At 34.9% G+C, this 17,146-nt stretch overlaps 1 protein-coding gene across 3 annotated transcripts in view; it reads right to left on the reverse strand.

Annotated features, from left to right (window-relative positions):
• CACNA2D1 (calcium voltage-gated channel auxiliary subunit alpha2delta 1) overlaps positions 1–17,146 on the reverse strand; it is a 359,280-nt gene that overhangs the window by 36,959 nt on the left and 305,175 nt on the right. For 2 of the 3 annotated variants that reach the window (XM_041474555.1, XM_041474558.1), the window contains exons 15-21: positions 15,583–15,672; positions 12,245–12,313; positions 10,618–10,692; positions 9,257–9,331; positions 6,028–6,084; positions 2,086–2,157; positions 943–1,014 (exon numbers count right to left, since the gene is read on the reverse strand). In XM_041474555.1, the coding sequence (XP_041330489.1) occupies positions 943–1,014; positions 2,086–2,157; positions 6,028–6,084; positions 9,257–9,331; positions 10,618–10,692; positions 12,245–12,313; positions 15,583–15,672 (510 nt within the window). The remainder of the gene's footprint in view (positions 1–942; positions 1,015–2,085; positions 2,158–6,027; positions 6,085–9,256; positions 9,332–10,617; positions 10,693–12,244; positions 12,314–15,582; positions 15,673–17,146) is intronic. The other variant, XM_041474556.1, reaches the window with a different exon arrangement.

The following is a 17,146-nucleotide window of genomic DNA, read 5'->3' on the forward strand; positions in this document are numbered from 1 at the left end:
TACTGTGAGAAAGCACGAAATAGTAAAGGAGGCAAGGGCACTGCTGATACAGGTCTCTAGAAGAATAAGGGAAGAGGGGAAAGTCAGTATGAATTAACTGCAAGAAATTCTTCTAACTATTGTTATAGTGAGTTTATATCTATGGGTTGTGCAGTAGACTGCTAAGTCATCAAATTAGATATCTTCAAACTGACTTATGGTCAGAGCAAAAGTTTCAAAAAGCTGTTGTGGAACTGTAACTGTGGGGCGTACTGTGGTCAGAACTGCTCCTTCAGCACACTAGTCATGATTCCTTCTCACTGAGGTCCCCATGAAATAGAGCACTCCTGTAATGACCCATATAAAATTTGAGTATTTCCTATTGCTAGGAAACATGTCTGCTTATTAGAGAAAACAGTAGCAGTATTTTTCAGGCATAAGTATTTTGGACAAGATAATAAAGAACTCAACAAGCTGTTCAGAAAGTACATGATATAACTGTAAGATGAATTTGCTTATCCCAAAGAGTCTTCATTTATGGCATAAAAATATTACTTTATTATTTTTTCTCACAACTTTCTTCCCATTCAACCACAATATAAACTACCAAACCCATCCTCACACAACTCTGCAAGCAAATTAAGCACTTTGTTTTGGAATTCATGCACAGAAGTAGGCTGGGTCCATTTCCTGTTGAACAGAGTGTAAGACCTCATCAACAACTGCCTGATTAATGACACACCAAAGAAACCAAGAAACAAAACAATTCTTTTTTTCCTAAGTACATAATTTCTTTTTTTTTTTTTTTTTTTTACTATAAGCCAGTAAAACTAGCATATCTGGAGGGAAAAAAATGGTACAAATTGTCATTACAAAATGAATATTGCAGCATTTCACCATTTCACATTATTTTTCTGGTTTGCTTTATTCCTGTAAATGTAACTCTTTGGGTTCCTATCTTACCTCATCTTGGGACTTGACCAGTGTTTCAAATGTTTTTTCTCCACTTTCTCCATCTATCATTTTTTTCCGAATCTATTGGCAAGCAAGAAAAGGAAAAAGCGAAATAAAAAAAAAGTGTAGGTGTTGCATGTAACATAATCATTCATGAATAATCATTCAAGTGATCAAAACATTTCTTAAAAACACAGAAAATGCTAATACAAATGGAAGTCACAACTCTTAAAAAAATAAGTTTTGTTTACAATTTTCAGATTTTTCCAATTAGAAGTTGTTTTATCCAAATATATACTCCATCAGACTTAAGAAGCAACAATTCTGATATACTTTCAATTGCTAGACCATGCCATAAAAGTCCTTGTTGTTGGGCACTGACAAAGAGAGAATGAATTCTGTGTGCATGAAAAGAAGTTTTGCCCAGCATTTCTTGTGCCTGCCAGTACATCTGTGTGATTCAGGCATGAGCACTGATTCACAGAAACGCTTCTGTACCAGCTCAAGAGCAACTACCCTCTGAAGCAGCCATTTCAAAGAAACTTCAGGCAAAATTAAACAGATACCAAGGCAGGCTGATTACTGTCAGTATAAAAGAACAATTTCAGTGAAAAATGTAAAATGTTTAAAAGCCTTTCATTTGATTTCAGAAAACTAACTGATTATCTTAAAAAGTTATCATTTCTGAATATATTACAAAATCAGTAACTTAAAAATATACAGAGGAATTAATTAGCTGTCTACATTTAACTTTGTTTCTCAGTTCTCTTACTTGTCACAAAAACAATCTTGTGTTAATAGGGAAAGTATTTCAGGTAAATATTCTATTAAAAAGTGTTATGTTTTGAAAAAAATTTCTAGTTTTCCTTCCCAGGAATTGTTACTTCATGAAGAAGAATTTAAGTAGAAATCATGGTGTTTTTCAAAGTAAGAGGAATATAATTCATTGCCCTGGCCTATAAATAATGCTGGGGGATTTCATTTATCTAAATATAAATTCATCTCCATATAAAGTCATCATCTTAACAAATTTAGAATTTAGATTTATATTGAAATAGATACTCATTCAAAATCTAGAACATTCATTGCTTTGCAGTTACGACATGGTGAAATACGAGCAGCAACTGGTGCTAAGAAACCAGGTAATCTCACCTCAACTTTAATATCATTTTCCAATTCAGCATCTAGAAAATCCAGCGTAACAGGTTCCTGGGATTTAGGATTCTGAAGCAGAAGACATTAAATGACCAAATAATAAAAACAGAGTACTTTAGTATTACAAACCACTCTAATCCCTTAATTTCAAATTAGCCTACATTAGTGGGTTTACTAACCCATCTATTTTAATCTCTTGTAGCGTTACTAGTGGCCCTTTCTCATTCATTTTATTTTGTTGAATAGAGAGGTTAATTGGATAAGTGAAAATCAAATTAATATTAATTGACAGTGTCTGTGCACAGCCTGTCATGTATGGGGCTCATTCTGAAATGCTGCTCCTCCTTCCCCTTCTCCTGGTGTGTCACAGACTGTACTGCTTTGGGAGGAAGCACAGGAAGCAGAGGAAGCAGAGGATATGAATCTCTCACTTGATATCCTGCCTCCAAGAAAGGAGAGAGAAATCTGGGAGAGTTTTCCATCCAACCAGTAAGCTGGACAACTGTACTCTTTGCAATTTTACCACGAGCAGACAACACAGACTTGATGATGTGAGGTGGGAATAGACTATGGTTCAAGATTCAAAGAGGCAGCAATTACAGCCAATTATTTGGGGTTTATAAAAAATAAACTCCACTTTTATTGTCAGCATTACAGGACTTCCCTGAACACCTTGGAGTTTCAAAAGCATTTCTTTTGCTTTTATCAGCACTGTTATCTCAGTTTAGAAGATGGAAACCTGTAGCACAGAAATACTGAAACCCAAGCTTCCAGACCTAAGGAACATTGATGATGTCAACCCTCAAGTATGGAGCACAGAGAACTTTGGTGACCTACATCTGTAAAAACCTTGGCCCCACAGGAGTGCTGAAAACCACTGTAGCACTGCTAAACTAAACTGGACCACTCTCCAGCCTCTGCTCCTTTCTCAGATGCAGTCTGCATTTACTTGGCCAGAGCCATCTCCCATATGAGTTCTTGGGAGTCCAACTTTTTTTCTGGCAATTTTGCCTAAGCCCCATTTTCTGTATATTGTGTGTGGCATAAAAATCATCCATCCTCATCACCCAGTAGTTATTTAATGCACCTCCTAAAAGGAAGTGTATTTCTTTATAACTAGGAGTATAGGGATATATTACTTAACCATTTAAATCTGACAGTTCAGAGTAGAAAATGAAAAAAGAAAAAAAAAATTAAGTGACTTCAGCAATTCTCCTATACTGACATGTGGACTAAGGTTAGACCAAAGTCCCTTCCTTCAAAATTACAATTATATTCCTCATATCGTAGCAGTCTCTGGCAAAGCTAAATGTACATGTGATTGTTCTATCAAGGAATGCAAGCATGCTTCATCACAATACATGTATGTACTAGAAGAAAGTAATATCTTGAACAAGGGGTAAAACATGCCTTCATGTAACAGTCTGGAGTACTAAGAGCTTAACAGTAGCCCTTATTTTCAGGATTGTAATATAGAATAGTTCCAGAAGTAAAAAGATTATTTCTTCCTTTTCTTGAGGATAAAATGTACATGTCTCTGGCTATACAGAATCATTCTTGTTCTTAAGAAGACTTACTGTCTGCTAAGAGAAAAAACAATACATTTATTCTCAGGAGGAGAATATGTACTGAAAAGATTGCAGACAAAGATTCTGGGTATTTCCTTAAAATATTTACTGAAAACTTCAAGAAAATGTTTGCATTTCTATTCATACATGATTAATAAAACTAGCAACTTCAATATAATGGCATTAATGTATGCTCCCTAATTCAAAATTATTCAATTATTGCTATGCAGTTGCTTTTCCCTCCCAACAAATCCACACTCTCAAAATAAGTAACAAAAGGTTAAAATGTAAAAATAAATAAAAATTTATATATCTTACATGCAATGGATAATGAATAGCATGGTCAAACCCAAACAGCATGCATGAAGGCATTGGCATGGCAGAGGAGGCATTTATGAAGTTCACATTCCATTCCAACACAAAAAGGAACAAAGAAGGAAATACATGGTAAAAAAAAAAAAAAAAAAAAAAAAAAAAAAAGGAAAAAAAAATAAAGCCATCACATCAAATCAAGGTCAATACTTATTTCAAATGATAACCTGGGCTAGTCATAGTCAAGGAGTCCCAAAGACAAAATAGCAAACTTTAATTATATGAAAATTCAAGTATGCATTAACTATTCTTCTATTTAAGATTTATATTATATCACTTCACATTTCTTAGATGATACTTATTAATCACTTTTAATAGGTAAAAAAACCTAACCATGTATAAACACATTCTTAGATGTGCCTGAGGCACTAAGACAATCACTAAAAGCTGGAACAGAAAATTGCTACGCTGCTACTTTAAAAGGGAAGACTAATTCCTCTTAATGTCTCTTTCCCTCAAGAATGTTTTTACCAGTATTTGGGCTCCATAATTTTTATTTCCAAGGTTGCCATTTACTGGGGTTTATTTCAAGCCTTGAAGAAACAAACTTACAGTTCAGTTTGTTCTTCTCTTTATCCAGTCATGCATGTAACATGACTGGAAAAAGCACACCACCACCACATTCAGCAGCACAACTTAACAAAACAGAACACAAGTAAATCACTAGCAATGAAGCATGTAAACAAAAGAATTGCAATCCATTTTCAGCAGGACAAATAAAGGCAAGGATCTATAATTTCAATGACAACTCATGAAGGAAACAAAGAAAGAAAGAACTGGTGCAGCAACATAAAAAAAAAAGTTAACTAAAATGTTGTGTGTTTTGGGAGGTCAATTCTCACAAATTCTATGTATGACTTTCTTTGCTGCGTTTCAGAAGCCTAGTTCTTATTCATACCTGCAGTACTAATAAAGACAAAGGCTATTAGGCTTTTAAAAGAAGTGATGGAAAAAGTCAGCAAAATCCTGCACCATCGAGGTGAATTCAGGAGCATCTGGAGTGGATGGGAGCCCAGAGCTTTTGCAGTGCACTGCCAGGCAACCCAGCAGCAGCCAGACCACACCATGGCAAGCTGAGGAACCAGGTGTGCTAAGAAAACCAAGATTTTTTTTTTTTTATTATTCAGTGCTGATTTCTCCAGTGCACAAACAGAAATTCCAGCCCTGAGGTGGCTTCCTACACGTGTTATAAACACAGCCACGCAACACGTGGTGAAATCAGCGGCTTGGATCAGGATTTTACACCATGTTTTACTGGTGTTGCTATGCACGCCACGAGTTTTGCATTACAGATTCCCATATATGTAAGAAATCAAACTTGATATACTGTGTTTCAGTTTACTATTTTTCTAGTTACATACTTAATATATTCCTTTAGTGATTTTTAAGTTTTCAGTAAGTGTTTTCTTCTCAGGAATTGCATTACATAAACATGACTAGATACACTGTTCAGGTTAATGACAGTTAATTCTGTGCAGTTGGGTCTGCTAAACTGAGCAAATTCCATGTAAATAGCAGATAAAACATATTCTCTACTCTGACTTCCCCAGGAAAAAAAAAAAAAAAACCTGAACAACTCATAGTCTGTAATTTTATGCAGCATACACTGCACAATAAAACTTTGCAACAAAGTCACAAGAATTGTCTTCTGATCTTCTCTTGACTTTGGGTTTATGCAAGCAAAGCCAGCACAAGTAGTCTCTTTTTATTTCCAGTCTTCAAATTAATTTCAACATCTGAAGAAGAATTTTTACAGCACGACTCTAATTAGCACCTATTAGTAAAGCATCATAATTTAATGGAATGTCCTTCACTACAGCCAATAGCATGTTTTCTATTATTTAAACAGGAAAGGATGCAAGCTTCATGCTTTGGAAGCTGTTTGTCACAATGAACAGTTCTCTAGTTAGATTTTTCCTAGTAAGCAGGGCAGAAGCTTTCTAATTATATTTCCAGGTCTATGCATTCTAATGCACTAATCACCTCCATCCAAAGTTACCTGTACATTGGGTCTCCTTTTTCTCAATTTAACTTTTGGTATGCCCACACCAATTTGCTGAAGTAATAAAAAAGCAGTAATTTATATTTTTGCACTATTAGTTAACAGCCTACTTATAGAATGGAAGTGTTTCCTCAACATCTGTGTTGTCCAGTGCATGTTTACTACTGCAAGCAGAGACCACTCCTCACCCTGATCATGAGTTCTGAGATCTCTGCCAGAATTATACACAGTTTTAGGATAGGGACACAAAAATCAAACATATGTTAATGTGAATAAAATTAACAGAGAGCTCTCCCTTCCACATACTCTGACAGAATAACATATAGAATGAGAATAGCTCACTTTTTTTTGCTTTTATATTTCATCCTAAAATCCAGCTCCTCTTAAGTTTTGTAAATAACCCTAAACAGTAAGACAGAATATTGGACCTCACTGAAGGCATATGGAGTTTTAGGACTGTCATTAAATGGGTTTTGATCAGAACCATAATAAAAATGAAGAGAAGGATTCTAATCTTTAGAATATATTGAGAAATAGAATTATTTACTGTTTTAAAAATGTAATTAAGATTAAGCTTGTTAATACATGCTTAATGGACTCACTCAGTGAGTTCCGTGGTGCATCCACCTGCTCTCTCCCATAACAGTGGGAAAAATATATCCATATATGCAGACACACAAAATTTGCAATAAAACATAAAATTAACTACTATAAAGTAAGTAGCTAATTACACAAACATAAAAAAGGTTTAAGCTGTTTAAAATGATATTAAGATGCATAGTAAAAAAATTCTCGTTATGCTTTGGCATAATTTTCATATATTTCAGCAAATAAGAACATGATGGAAAAGTTTTAAATTATTTTAATATGCTTTTGAATTTGTTGTTTGTTGACTTTTCTCAGTTGTGCAAACAACTTTACAAACTTCAAGACAATTTCTCATAATATTAATTGTGTTGAACCAGTTGAGATTTGAGGAAATAGATTTTCAGAAGGAAAGCAGAAGACATTCAAAAGAAGGAAGCACTGGAAGTGTAAGAAACCCTCACCTTTTCAAAGGCAAAGATGTTGTTATGTTTTATTTTACAACTATTGAAAAATTGCTGCCAAAGAGGGTTAAGATGTTTTTTGTTAATAAGTTAACAGCTATTGGGAGGTTCAACTAAAATTAATATGACATGTTAAAGAAGGTCCATGAATTCTAAATATATCTGTCTTTGTCGAGTACCTTAGTTTTAAACTGTAGTTCTTGTATCAGTCTGAATAGCATGCACCACCCCACACAAACTGGGAGTGGAAAAGTCTAGTCTGTGTAACTGTTAATAACAACAACAACAATAATAATTCAAATGCTTAATGTTACATTTAGACATTGTTCTGCAACATAACAATTATTACTTATAAAACATCCTGCTTTAAACATACACTAAATCAAAGTGTTGAGCATTAAGAGAAAGCATCTCTGTACTTCTACATCCTTTTAAGAGGAAAACTACATGACAGTGTAGTTGTCATGAGGCAAAAAGAAACCATGACAATTAGTATCCTAATAATCCATTTCAGTTTGCCTAGATTTAATTTGGATGAGCTGAGTTTTAAATAGAGGTTTATATTCTTCAATGTTGTGAGCCAACAGTGAAAAATAACAGCAAATCTGAGATGAACAGAATCCTTATCCATCAGTTTCTTACAAGATAAGGTCTAAAACAAGACTATTGCATTGCTTCTTTTTACATTACTCCTGTGAATGAAAAGAGTCTAATTTGCATATAAGGGAAAGATAAATAGGCCAATCGCCATCACCTAATTACTAATAACCTCTAATTAAAAAAAGATTGGGTCAGTAATGATGCAGCTATTTGCTTCTGAAGAATTCATCAAGAAGAGTCATCAAATCAAAACTTCCACTTTTTAAGACATCAAAATCAAATGCAAATATCCAGAAACTGAAGTCCTGCCCAATTATGAAGACTGCATAAAAACCTTCTTTTCCACGGTTTTCCTTTATATTTTTGAAGTGCCTTTTAAAATAAATCAAAAGGGATACTCATTAATAGTTACAGTCAAGTTATTCTTTCTCTTCTTTAGAAGCACTTTTTTCTTTCTTGTGATACACACTTGGCAAAAGATTTCAAATGTATTAATTACTTCACCAGGAAATTAATTCAAATATTCACAAAGCTGACTTCTCCCAGATTAAGAATTAAATTAATCACTAAAATATGTAGATGAATTCTTAATTTTTCTTCTGTCTTTGACAATTAAAGAAGTTATTTTAACTTTCTCACTTATATAACACAACCTTAAAAATTCAAGACACATAGTTCACTCAAAAGATTCAATTAAAATATGAGAATTTTCAAGAAGTCCACTAAACAGAAGATGGTTTCACATGGAGAAACCTTTCATGAAGACCAAGATCAAAGTTCTGATTTCAGAAAAAAAAATAAAAATCATCCATTCATGTTGAAATTTCTCATCAATGTCAGGGAGGCAAGTTATTTAAGAAGATACAGACAATGTAGGATTCTCCACAAGGTAAGGACTACAGCTAATGGATAAAGAGCCAAACTGAAATATTTGGTTTCTATTTTCCTGAAATTTGATGAATGTTGTGTCCTAATCGTATTTAGAAAAAATGTATCATGTTTAAACATGAAAGACTTTTCTCAAGTTAAACTACTAAAAACCTAGTGTTCTGGGGAGGGGTGCTCAGCTAAATCCATCCCAACTCTGAGATCAGGTTTCAGCTCTGGTAAACAAAAAATAAGCAAATAAATAAATACAACAATTCAAGTAAAATACATTGTTCTTTCCTATGATTTCTTTGGTTTTGCAACTATGAAAATTTAAATCTTTTAAATGAGAAAGTATCACCAAAAAAAGTGCACGAAAACTTCTCAGTTTGCTTCAAGATTCTTCACAATGATCATACTGTTTTCACAATGATATTACAGCTACCACTAACTGTTTTCATATGAATACATATATTAAAACACTTCACATGTATAAATATGCATTCAAAATATACATATTTTTTATTTTATTAATAAACAAATTCAATACAAGCCAAAGCTGGTGGATTTGGATGAAGCCATATATGCACCACAGATTTTCCTAACACCCACAAAACTGAGAATTTTCACTATTGCTGTCTGGTACAGTCTGATTTTTTTCTGACAATATCTCCTTTTTATAGAGAAGTAAATTAGAAGGTGTTTCATACCTTTGGCTGGAGATTTGGATGGAGTAGCACATACCCATTAGGATCAATTGCAAAATAGTATCCATTTGGACAAAGCTGAAAGAAAGAAATGAAGTTTAGCATTATATGGTTTTAAGTAATGAAGAAAGAGTAACTAATGGTTTTCAAGAAATGCTCACATTGTGGAATATACGCCTCAGGCATCATGAAGTATAAGATTACTAACACAGACAAGATAATTTCTTAATATTTACTCTTTTAGGATCATAAACTTGGAGAATGATTTAGGCTGATGAAACCTCTGAAGGTCAGCTGGTACAACCTCTCACTGAAAGCAAAAAATAAAGTCCAACTTAAAAAATAAAGTTCAGCTTCAAAGTTGGACTAGGTTTCAGTTCTTTGAATACCTCCAGTGGCACAGCCTCTCTGGGCAGCTTGCTCTCCTTCTTCCTTAATTTCATCTGGGATTTCCATTGCCACACCAATGCTGGCAGCCTCTATTTGAGGCAGTGTTAAGGTCCATTTTCTCCAGAATTCCCATTAGCTAACCCTTAGGCTCCTTCTTCAGCCCAAATGCATCTCTCTCAGGTTTTTCCTGTGTACCAGGTACTGCAGACCCTCCGCCAACTTAGTGGCTCTGCATTGGGCCTCAGAGTATTTATTATACTGAGGAGATCAAATTTGGGCAGTATACTGATACAGATGTTTACTGCACAGCTGGTTTTTACTGCCAGAGCATACTGCTAACTTATGTGCTGTGTGTCCTCCACCACGACTCCTTTCCTGCCCTTTGAGGCAGCCTCTCCCAGCCTGAGCTGTGGTGTGGGATTATTCCATTCTAAATGTAGGATTTTGCATCTGCCTTCAGTCAAACTTGTGATGTTCCTTTTCTTCCTCAGCTTTTGTTTTACACAGCACCAGTTATTTTCATAGAAATTCCACAGCTAGATATCTACGTAAATAAATCAGTCATGTAGAGTAGGGTACACACAGACATCTATATTAAAGAAATTTTCTATAAAGAGAGGGCCTAGATAAATGGCAAAAATTATCAGCTGAAATGATTGTGTACTCTACATTAAGAATCAAACACTTAACTAAAGAGCAGTGCCTTAAGATACAGGAAGATAATTACTTGTAATATGTCCCCCAGTGTAAAAGCTGACTTTTACACAGTGCACCGTGATGGACAAATCACACAGAAACACACATACAGCTGGAGAGAAAACCATCAGAAAATGAACAACAATAGAAAAGAATATATGAAAAGAATTCTGATGGTATTTTGACTCAAATCCAGTCACTGCAGTATGACTTATGAAAGAGCATGCACAGAAATCACACATTAAACATACGAGAAACCACCAATGCAAGCAGCTTACCGTAAATCGGGGTGTCAGTTTTTTAATGTCCTCCAAAGAGACATCGACCCCCATTACTCCAAGAATCAGCTGATTCTGGTAAAATTCCAAAATGTTAGTATGTATGTGACATATTTACAATGGAAAATAACTGCAACAGTCAGTAAATTTGTATTTTTGCCTTTATCACTTTTTTGACAGATATATTTGAGAAGTTGCCTAATTAGTTGTGTGTCTATTCTGAATATTTTAAATTATGTAAAAGGGATTCAAAAGAAAATTTAATAAATTTAGAATAGCATAGAGTATGAAAATTATTTCTGAAGAGGAATACTTTCCCAGATGAATAAAGCAAAAATGATGCAATAATAGTGCCAGGTATACAGATCCTAAACTATCAGCACCAGCACTGAGCACTTTTCATGCTTAGGTTGGGCAGCTGAAAGTGAAACCACAAAACAATGAACTCTTTGGGCTATAGTATAACAATGAATGAAAAATATTCCAACACAATAAAAAACCCCAGTGAGTAAAAGAATCATCAGCATTTGAAATCAGGGACTCAGGCACTACAATTATTTTGCATATAATTTGTTTTCCTACTACAGAAAAGGAGGGCAATAATTTACATAATGTGACCTGAATCCCTTCTCCATACTAATAAATTTGTAAAATTTGCTGGAGGAGTATCTTGCAGCCTATAAATATATTCAGGTAGAGATACAAATTGAGCAGATTTGAGTTCTCTTGCTGCTCCTGTGTACCAGATCACGTCTGTTTAGCTTCTCAGAAAGACATCCTTTGATAATCAGTAGTCTGTGACTTTGAACAAGACTCAGAAAATTCCAGGCATTGTCTTGTAGATAAGATTAAGCAACATTTTTTGGTTTATTGCTTTTTTTTAAAAAGGAAACTATGAGAACTATTCTGAAAGTAAAGTAAAGAAATGGCACTGATCAAACCCTCATTGATTCCTTCTATGCAATAGCTGAGAAACTGAATCAAATAATGTTTTGACTAAATTTCTATATATTTTGACCTGAATGGAGTACACCAAAAGTACAATATTTTACCACACACTGTTCAAGCATATTCCAGGTCTGTTTTTTGCTTTGTGAAGAGGACACAGATTCCATGTCAGACAGTAGTAGGGATAAGTTTTATTTATTAAACACTTAGAATTTAATCTAAATATGGTGCTCTTTTCCATTATTGTTATATATATTACTAATTATATACTGATTTATATTCTCTTTTACCACAAAATGTCATAGCCTCAGAGATTTGCTAGAAATTTATCTGGACATTATTTCTTAGAAAGGTCTAAATAATATCATTATTTACTTCCCATCATCATCTACTTCCCATCTACTGAGCACTTAATGCATTCCCACTGCCACTAAGGCACAGGGATAGATAGTGGAATGACATACCCTGAAACTCAGAATAACAAAAAGGGTAAAAGAACACTGCATTTTCTGTTCCCAGGAGGTTATCAGGTAAGCAAACATTACCCCTTTGTTTCTAATGTACAAGACAATTACACTAAAAAATACCCCATGGAAATACACATACTTCAAAGCATTTAACATTAAATTTAATTTCTATAACTGCTGTTTGTTTTTTTTTCTTTGAACAAAAAGCTTACAATTTTCCCATTTTGTTCCCTTGTTAGATTGAAGACAGGCAGAGTTCCTGTAATCACAAGGCCCAGCTCCTAAAAATAACCAGTAAAAAAGTGAGAAAAAGACTTTTTAGTTAAAAAGCAAATGTTAAGCTGTAATATATTAGAACAATGGAAGAATGTGTGTAGCTAAGCAATTACTTTCAGTTTTTGTAAAAAACAATTACTTTCAATTTTGTAAAAGAATTAAATAATAATACTTCACTGACATGATGAATAGAAAGTTAAAATTATGATTTTTTTTTTGTCCACATATTAGTGGGATCAGTATATTATTTTTTAAAGACAGATGATGGTCAACAACTTAGGATAAAGAAGTTTCAAAAAACCTAAATGTTATGAAAACATATTTGCAGCTACAGTATCCACTATGTGTAAAACTATGGATAATAGAGAGGAAAAGAAAAGGAAGGGAAAGGAGAGGAGAGGGGAGGGGAGGGAAGGGAAGGGAAGGGAAGGGAAGGGAAGGGAAGGGAAGGGAAGGAAAATTAAGCTTAGAAATAGTAAATTTCAATTTGGAGTGATGGTGTTTGTGTTCCCAAGTCACCTCTAGTGTGATGGGGCCCTCCTCTCCTGAAGATGGCTGAATTCCTGCCTGCCCATGGGAAGCAGTGAATTAATTCTCTGTTTTGCTTTGTTTGTGTGAACAGCTTTTGTTTTCCTATTAAACTTTGTCTCAACCCACAAATTTTCCCTTTGATTGTCTCTCCAGTCCAACCAGTGGGGGAGTGAGTGAGAAGCTGCATTGGGCTTGGCTGATGGCTGAGGTTAGACCACAACAGGTACATAACACATACAGTGTTATATGTGAAAAGAACAATAGAAAAATACAACAGATAGAAAATACTTTTTTTACCATCACTACTTTTGAGTGGTGTGCAATAATGTCTATCACGGGCTTGGCAAAATCAAAGTCTGCTCCGGTACTGAGGAAACTGAGGCAAGGAATTTGCATTTATTTGGGAAGATATACGAAATCTGTTTTTCCTTTAGTAACCTTCACAAATCATACTGAAAATAGGATCCAGAACACCATATGTTCAGATAGCCAGGAAAGTTTTGTTTTCTATTCCAGACTGTCCATAGGGGGATTTCTACCTTTTTTTTATGTGTTTGTTTAGGTTTAATTTCAAACTTTTCCCCGTCATTTATGCTCACTCTCCTTATATCTAGTTTATTGAGGAGTCATATCCCTTTTCTTCCTTTGTTTCATTTGGAGGGAAAAAAAAAAAAACCAAAACAAAAAACTAGAACACTATATGAATCCACTCTGGTGTAATCTGTTCTCTATTTTCTCAGTCTAGTAGCACCTTTTTGAATTTTAAACCACCCTTCATGAACTCACATTTTTGTATCAAGTGAAAGGTGATGAGGTCAGAGTTGGTAAAGTTACAAGCAAAGTGAAGTGAATTTTGTAGGAAATTAAGAGAAATGGGGATGAATCAGTAGAGAAGCCATTATTTAGAAGAAACATTGAAAAGATACATAATGAAACAGGAAGGGGATGTATGGAGGATAACACAATCTCCCCCCTACAAAGAAAAAAGGAAGGTAAAGCTAGAGAGCATAACAATTACGAATAAATTTTGCCTAACTGTTAAACCCAAAAAGTATCTGAAAATTCTGGGAATATCTTGAAAATGAACCCAGAGCAACACAAAAATAGAATCTGAAGGAATGGGGCTATGAAACAGGTGTGAATTGCTACAGATACATCAAATTATTAAAGACAGTCTTGAAAGCCAGACTGAAATGAAAGTTCCTCTTCAGATTTTTATTACCTGAATTTATGCAGTAATGTGGCCTCATGTAATACACTTTGCATTACTTTAGTCTTAGCCAAAAAACAGCCACTGGATAGTAAGAACCAAATTATAGGAGTGAGTCCTTTAAGCCACAAGCAAGAGAACTGTAAGCCCTACATGAGGGAATTATTTTAGGGAATTCAAGATAACAAACAACTGTGACAACTTAGACACACTCCCTTGTACAACCAAGAATCAATAAAAGGCTTCAGAGGGGGTTAGATACACCTATGCCTTTATGATCTCAACTGTGATGAAAAAGTCCACAAACTTGAGGCTTTACCTCAGTATTTTACCTTGTGTTGTCCTACTTTATTTACATATAATTATGTGTATATATGTGTGTGTATGTACATAGACAAATATATGTATATATAATCATATACTCACAAACACACATATGTAACACATGAAGGCAGAAAACCTTGATGAATGAACCCACTGAGTATATAAAGTAACACAAGAGATGCCTGCAGGTGTCACTTATTTTACTTGACTAAACAGATCTCTATTCCTAGATACAAACTTATCTTTGGCTTTAACACAGGATATGTACAGAGCGTAAGAACTTCTGTCATCACATCCTTTATGTTTCCAGTAAGTACCTCAAAAATAACAAACAAAACGTGGTTAAGGAACTTCTGCATGTTGAAATTTCGACGAAAAACTAGTTCCTCTGTCATGCTCAGTTGTATTGACAGTATAAATTATATGTTGATAAAAAAAAATTTACAGAAATGCTGACTGACAGGAAGATGTGCATTTTGACATGACGTTAGACGACTATGTGAGCTTGGATAAATACGTGAGTCCAAATGACCATTTTGCAGTAATTTTTGCCCTGTTGCTCAGAAGTAGCTTATTCAGAGAAAGAGATTAGATTTCTGCTAACAATACTTTTCCTCCTGTAGTTTCCTGAGCATGTGTGTTTTACAAGAACAAAGTGATAAATTCAGCAGTAAGAAAGCTTTTCATATCTCTTTTTGTTTATATCCCCAAGGAATTACAACAACCCAAGTTCAAAATTTGTGCAAATTCTTAGTAATACTGATAGATTTCATTATTCCTGGAATGTTCTTTGGAAGGGGAAAAAAAAAAGAAATAAAAGAAAAACTAGGAATTCTAAGAATTCCTCACCAGAAATGTAACAATTGACCTTTACTGCAGTAGGTACAACAATGGAAAGCTACTTGCTTCTTTTTTTTTTTTTTTTTGTTGCTTAATCTGAGAACAGCAGTGGCCTACACTTTAAAGTCTGCAGAGAATAAACTGATTTTCTCTGTTAAATTTCAGGACACTTAGAAGGATACCAGGTGCAAGTAAGACCAGCACATTATAAATAGATCTCACCTAGAGGCTGTGGTATTGACGTGTATAGATGATAGACAAGAATATCATGTTTGTAACTGTAAGAAATTGGATTCTTGAGAAAGTAGACCCACACAGTTACTGGTTTTCTAAAATTCTTACTTTAGTAGAGATAAATACAGATCATACCAGAGCATCCAGATAGACATTTGTCCATTGGACTTGTTTGGCTTGCTCTCCAGCTAAAACCATTGGTCTTCCCAAAACATCCAGATATTCCTGTTAAAAAGTGTAATGAACTCATCAGAAGGCAATTATTAGATCAAAGAGCACAAACAATATTAAAATAAACAATAATTAAATAGTAAAAATTCAAAATATCAGGGGAAGAAAGGAAATCAAAAGTCACCATTACTACAGGAGGAGCATTTATTTTCTTCTTAAAAATTGTACCACAAAATAACTCAATCCTCAGTTTGTGGTATTTACTGAAAAGGTAATTCCTGTATTTCATTCCCAGTCACACAGACCTTACACACTCATAACCACCACTCTTTTTCCACAAAATGAGAATTACAACTATTTTTTATTTAATTGCTAATGACATAAAGAAATTACAAACAGATTACAGAACCATCAACCCAGAAGAAAGAGTGGACAATGGAGGGTGAGTGGTGTAACATCTGGGTATGCTAAGCTCCTACAGCAACAATTTGTGTAACTTCTTTTGGAATAACAAAAATCAGAGCTATAAAACCTCTTTTTCCTGCCTTCCTTCAGTTTGTGAGTATGGCTAAAGCTGGTGATCTTATGAAATGTCAGGTTTCTCGACTTATTTGGGAGTGGATGCCATCAACCTTTTTTCAGTCATCAACTTTTTCTACTTGTCTGATCTTATTAGGGATACATCTTGCCAGACACTGTCTGGAAGAGTTTAACAGAATCAAAGAGTTCTTATTCAAGCCAAAAAAGGATTCTTATTTTCTGCCAAAAAATGTCATGCCTGGCCTTGGAAGGACAAAGGACTGCTATGATATTTCTCTGCTGTTCTGGACATGTGAGTATCTGGACTTTCAGACAACTGAAAAGAATAATTGTTCTTCTACACTGTCCATCTTCAGTTTGGATCTCATCATACAACCTCGGAGTCCTGTGCGTTTATTTATCTACATTCAAGTCTGCTAACACGTTCCTACATCCTTTTTGACGGAAAGAAGTGCAGTCTCTTCCAATAGGTTTGGATCCACCCAGTTACCTCTCCTATAAAACAGGATTGTATTGTAGCACCCACATGAGTTCAGATGCTCTAGCAGGGCTATCCCCTCACATACATCCACAGCCCCCTCCATGTGATACAAGCCCTTTGGATCATGCAGAAAGTATGGCAGAAAGTGAACTATGAATGCCTAGGCACTTTATGAAAAATTACTGTTTTTATAGAACTTTATCATATCATTGCTGTCATGTCTCAGCATCAAAGTTTGAGGGACCATGTAAGGTCTGGAGGGAAGCTGAGCCAAAAGCAGAGTCCTTGTGCAGAGGCCTGCAGGGTCCAGAGCCCTTCAGACACTCCATGGTGTGCCCGTGGCCAGCCTGCTTTGGAGGAGGTGAACGTGACCCGTGTTGTGACCAGCACACAAGCTGCCCTGGGCCAGCTGGCCAGGGTAACAGGGATAATGTTTTAGACTGGTTCTCTGCAACCACTTAAAAGAAAAAGCAGAACATTTTTAAGAGAATAATCCCTTAAATGTAG

Source organism: Pyrgilauda ruficollis, unplaced genomic scaffold (assembly GCF_017590135.1).
Source record: "Pyrgilauda ruficollis isolate IOZ18807 unplaced genomic scaffold, ASM1759013v1 scaffold33, whole genome shotgun sequence".
Lineage (NCBI taxonomy): Eukaryota > Metazoa > Chordata > Aves > Passeriformes > Passeridae > Pyrgilauda > Pyrgilauda ruficollis.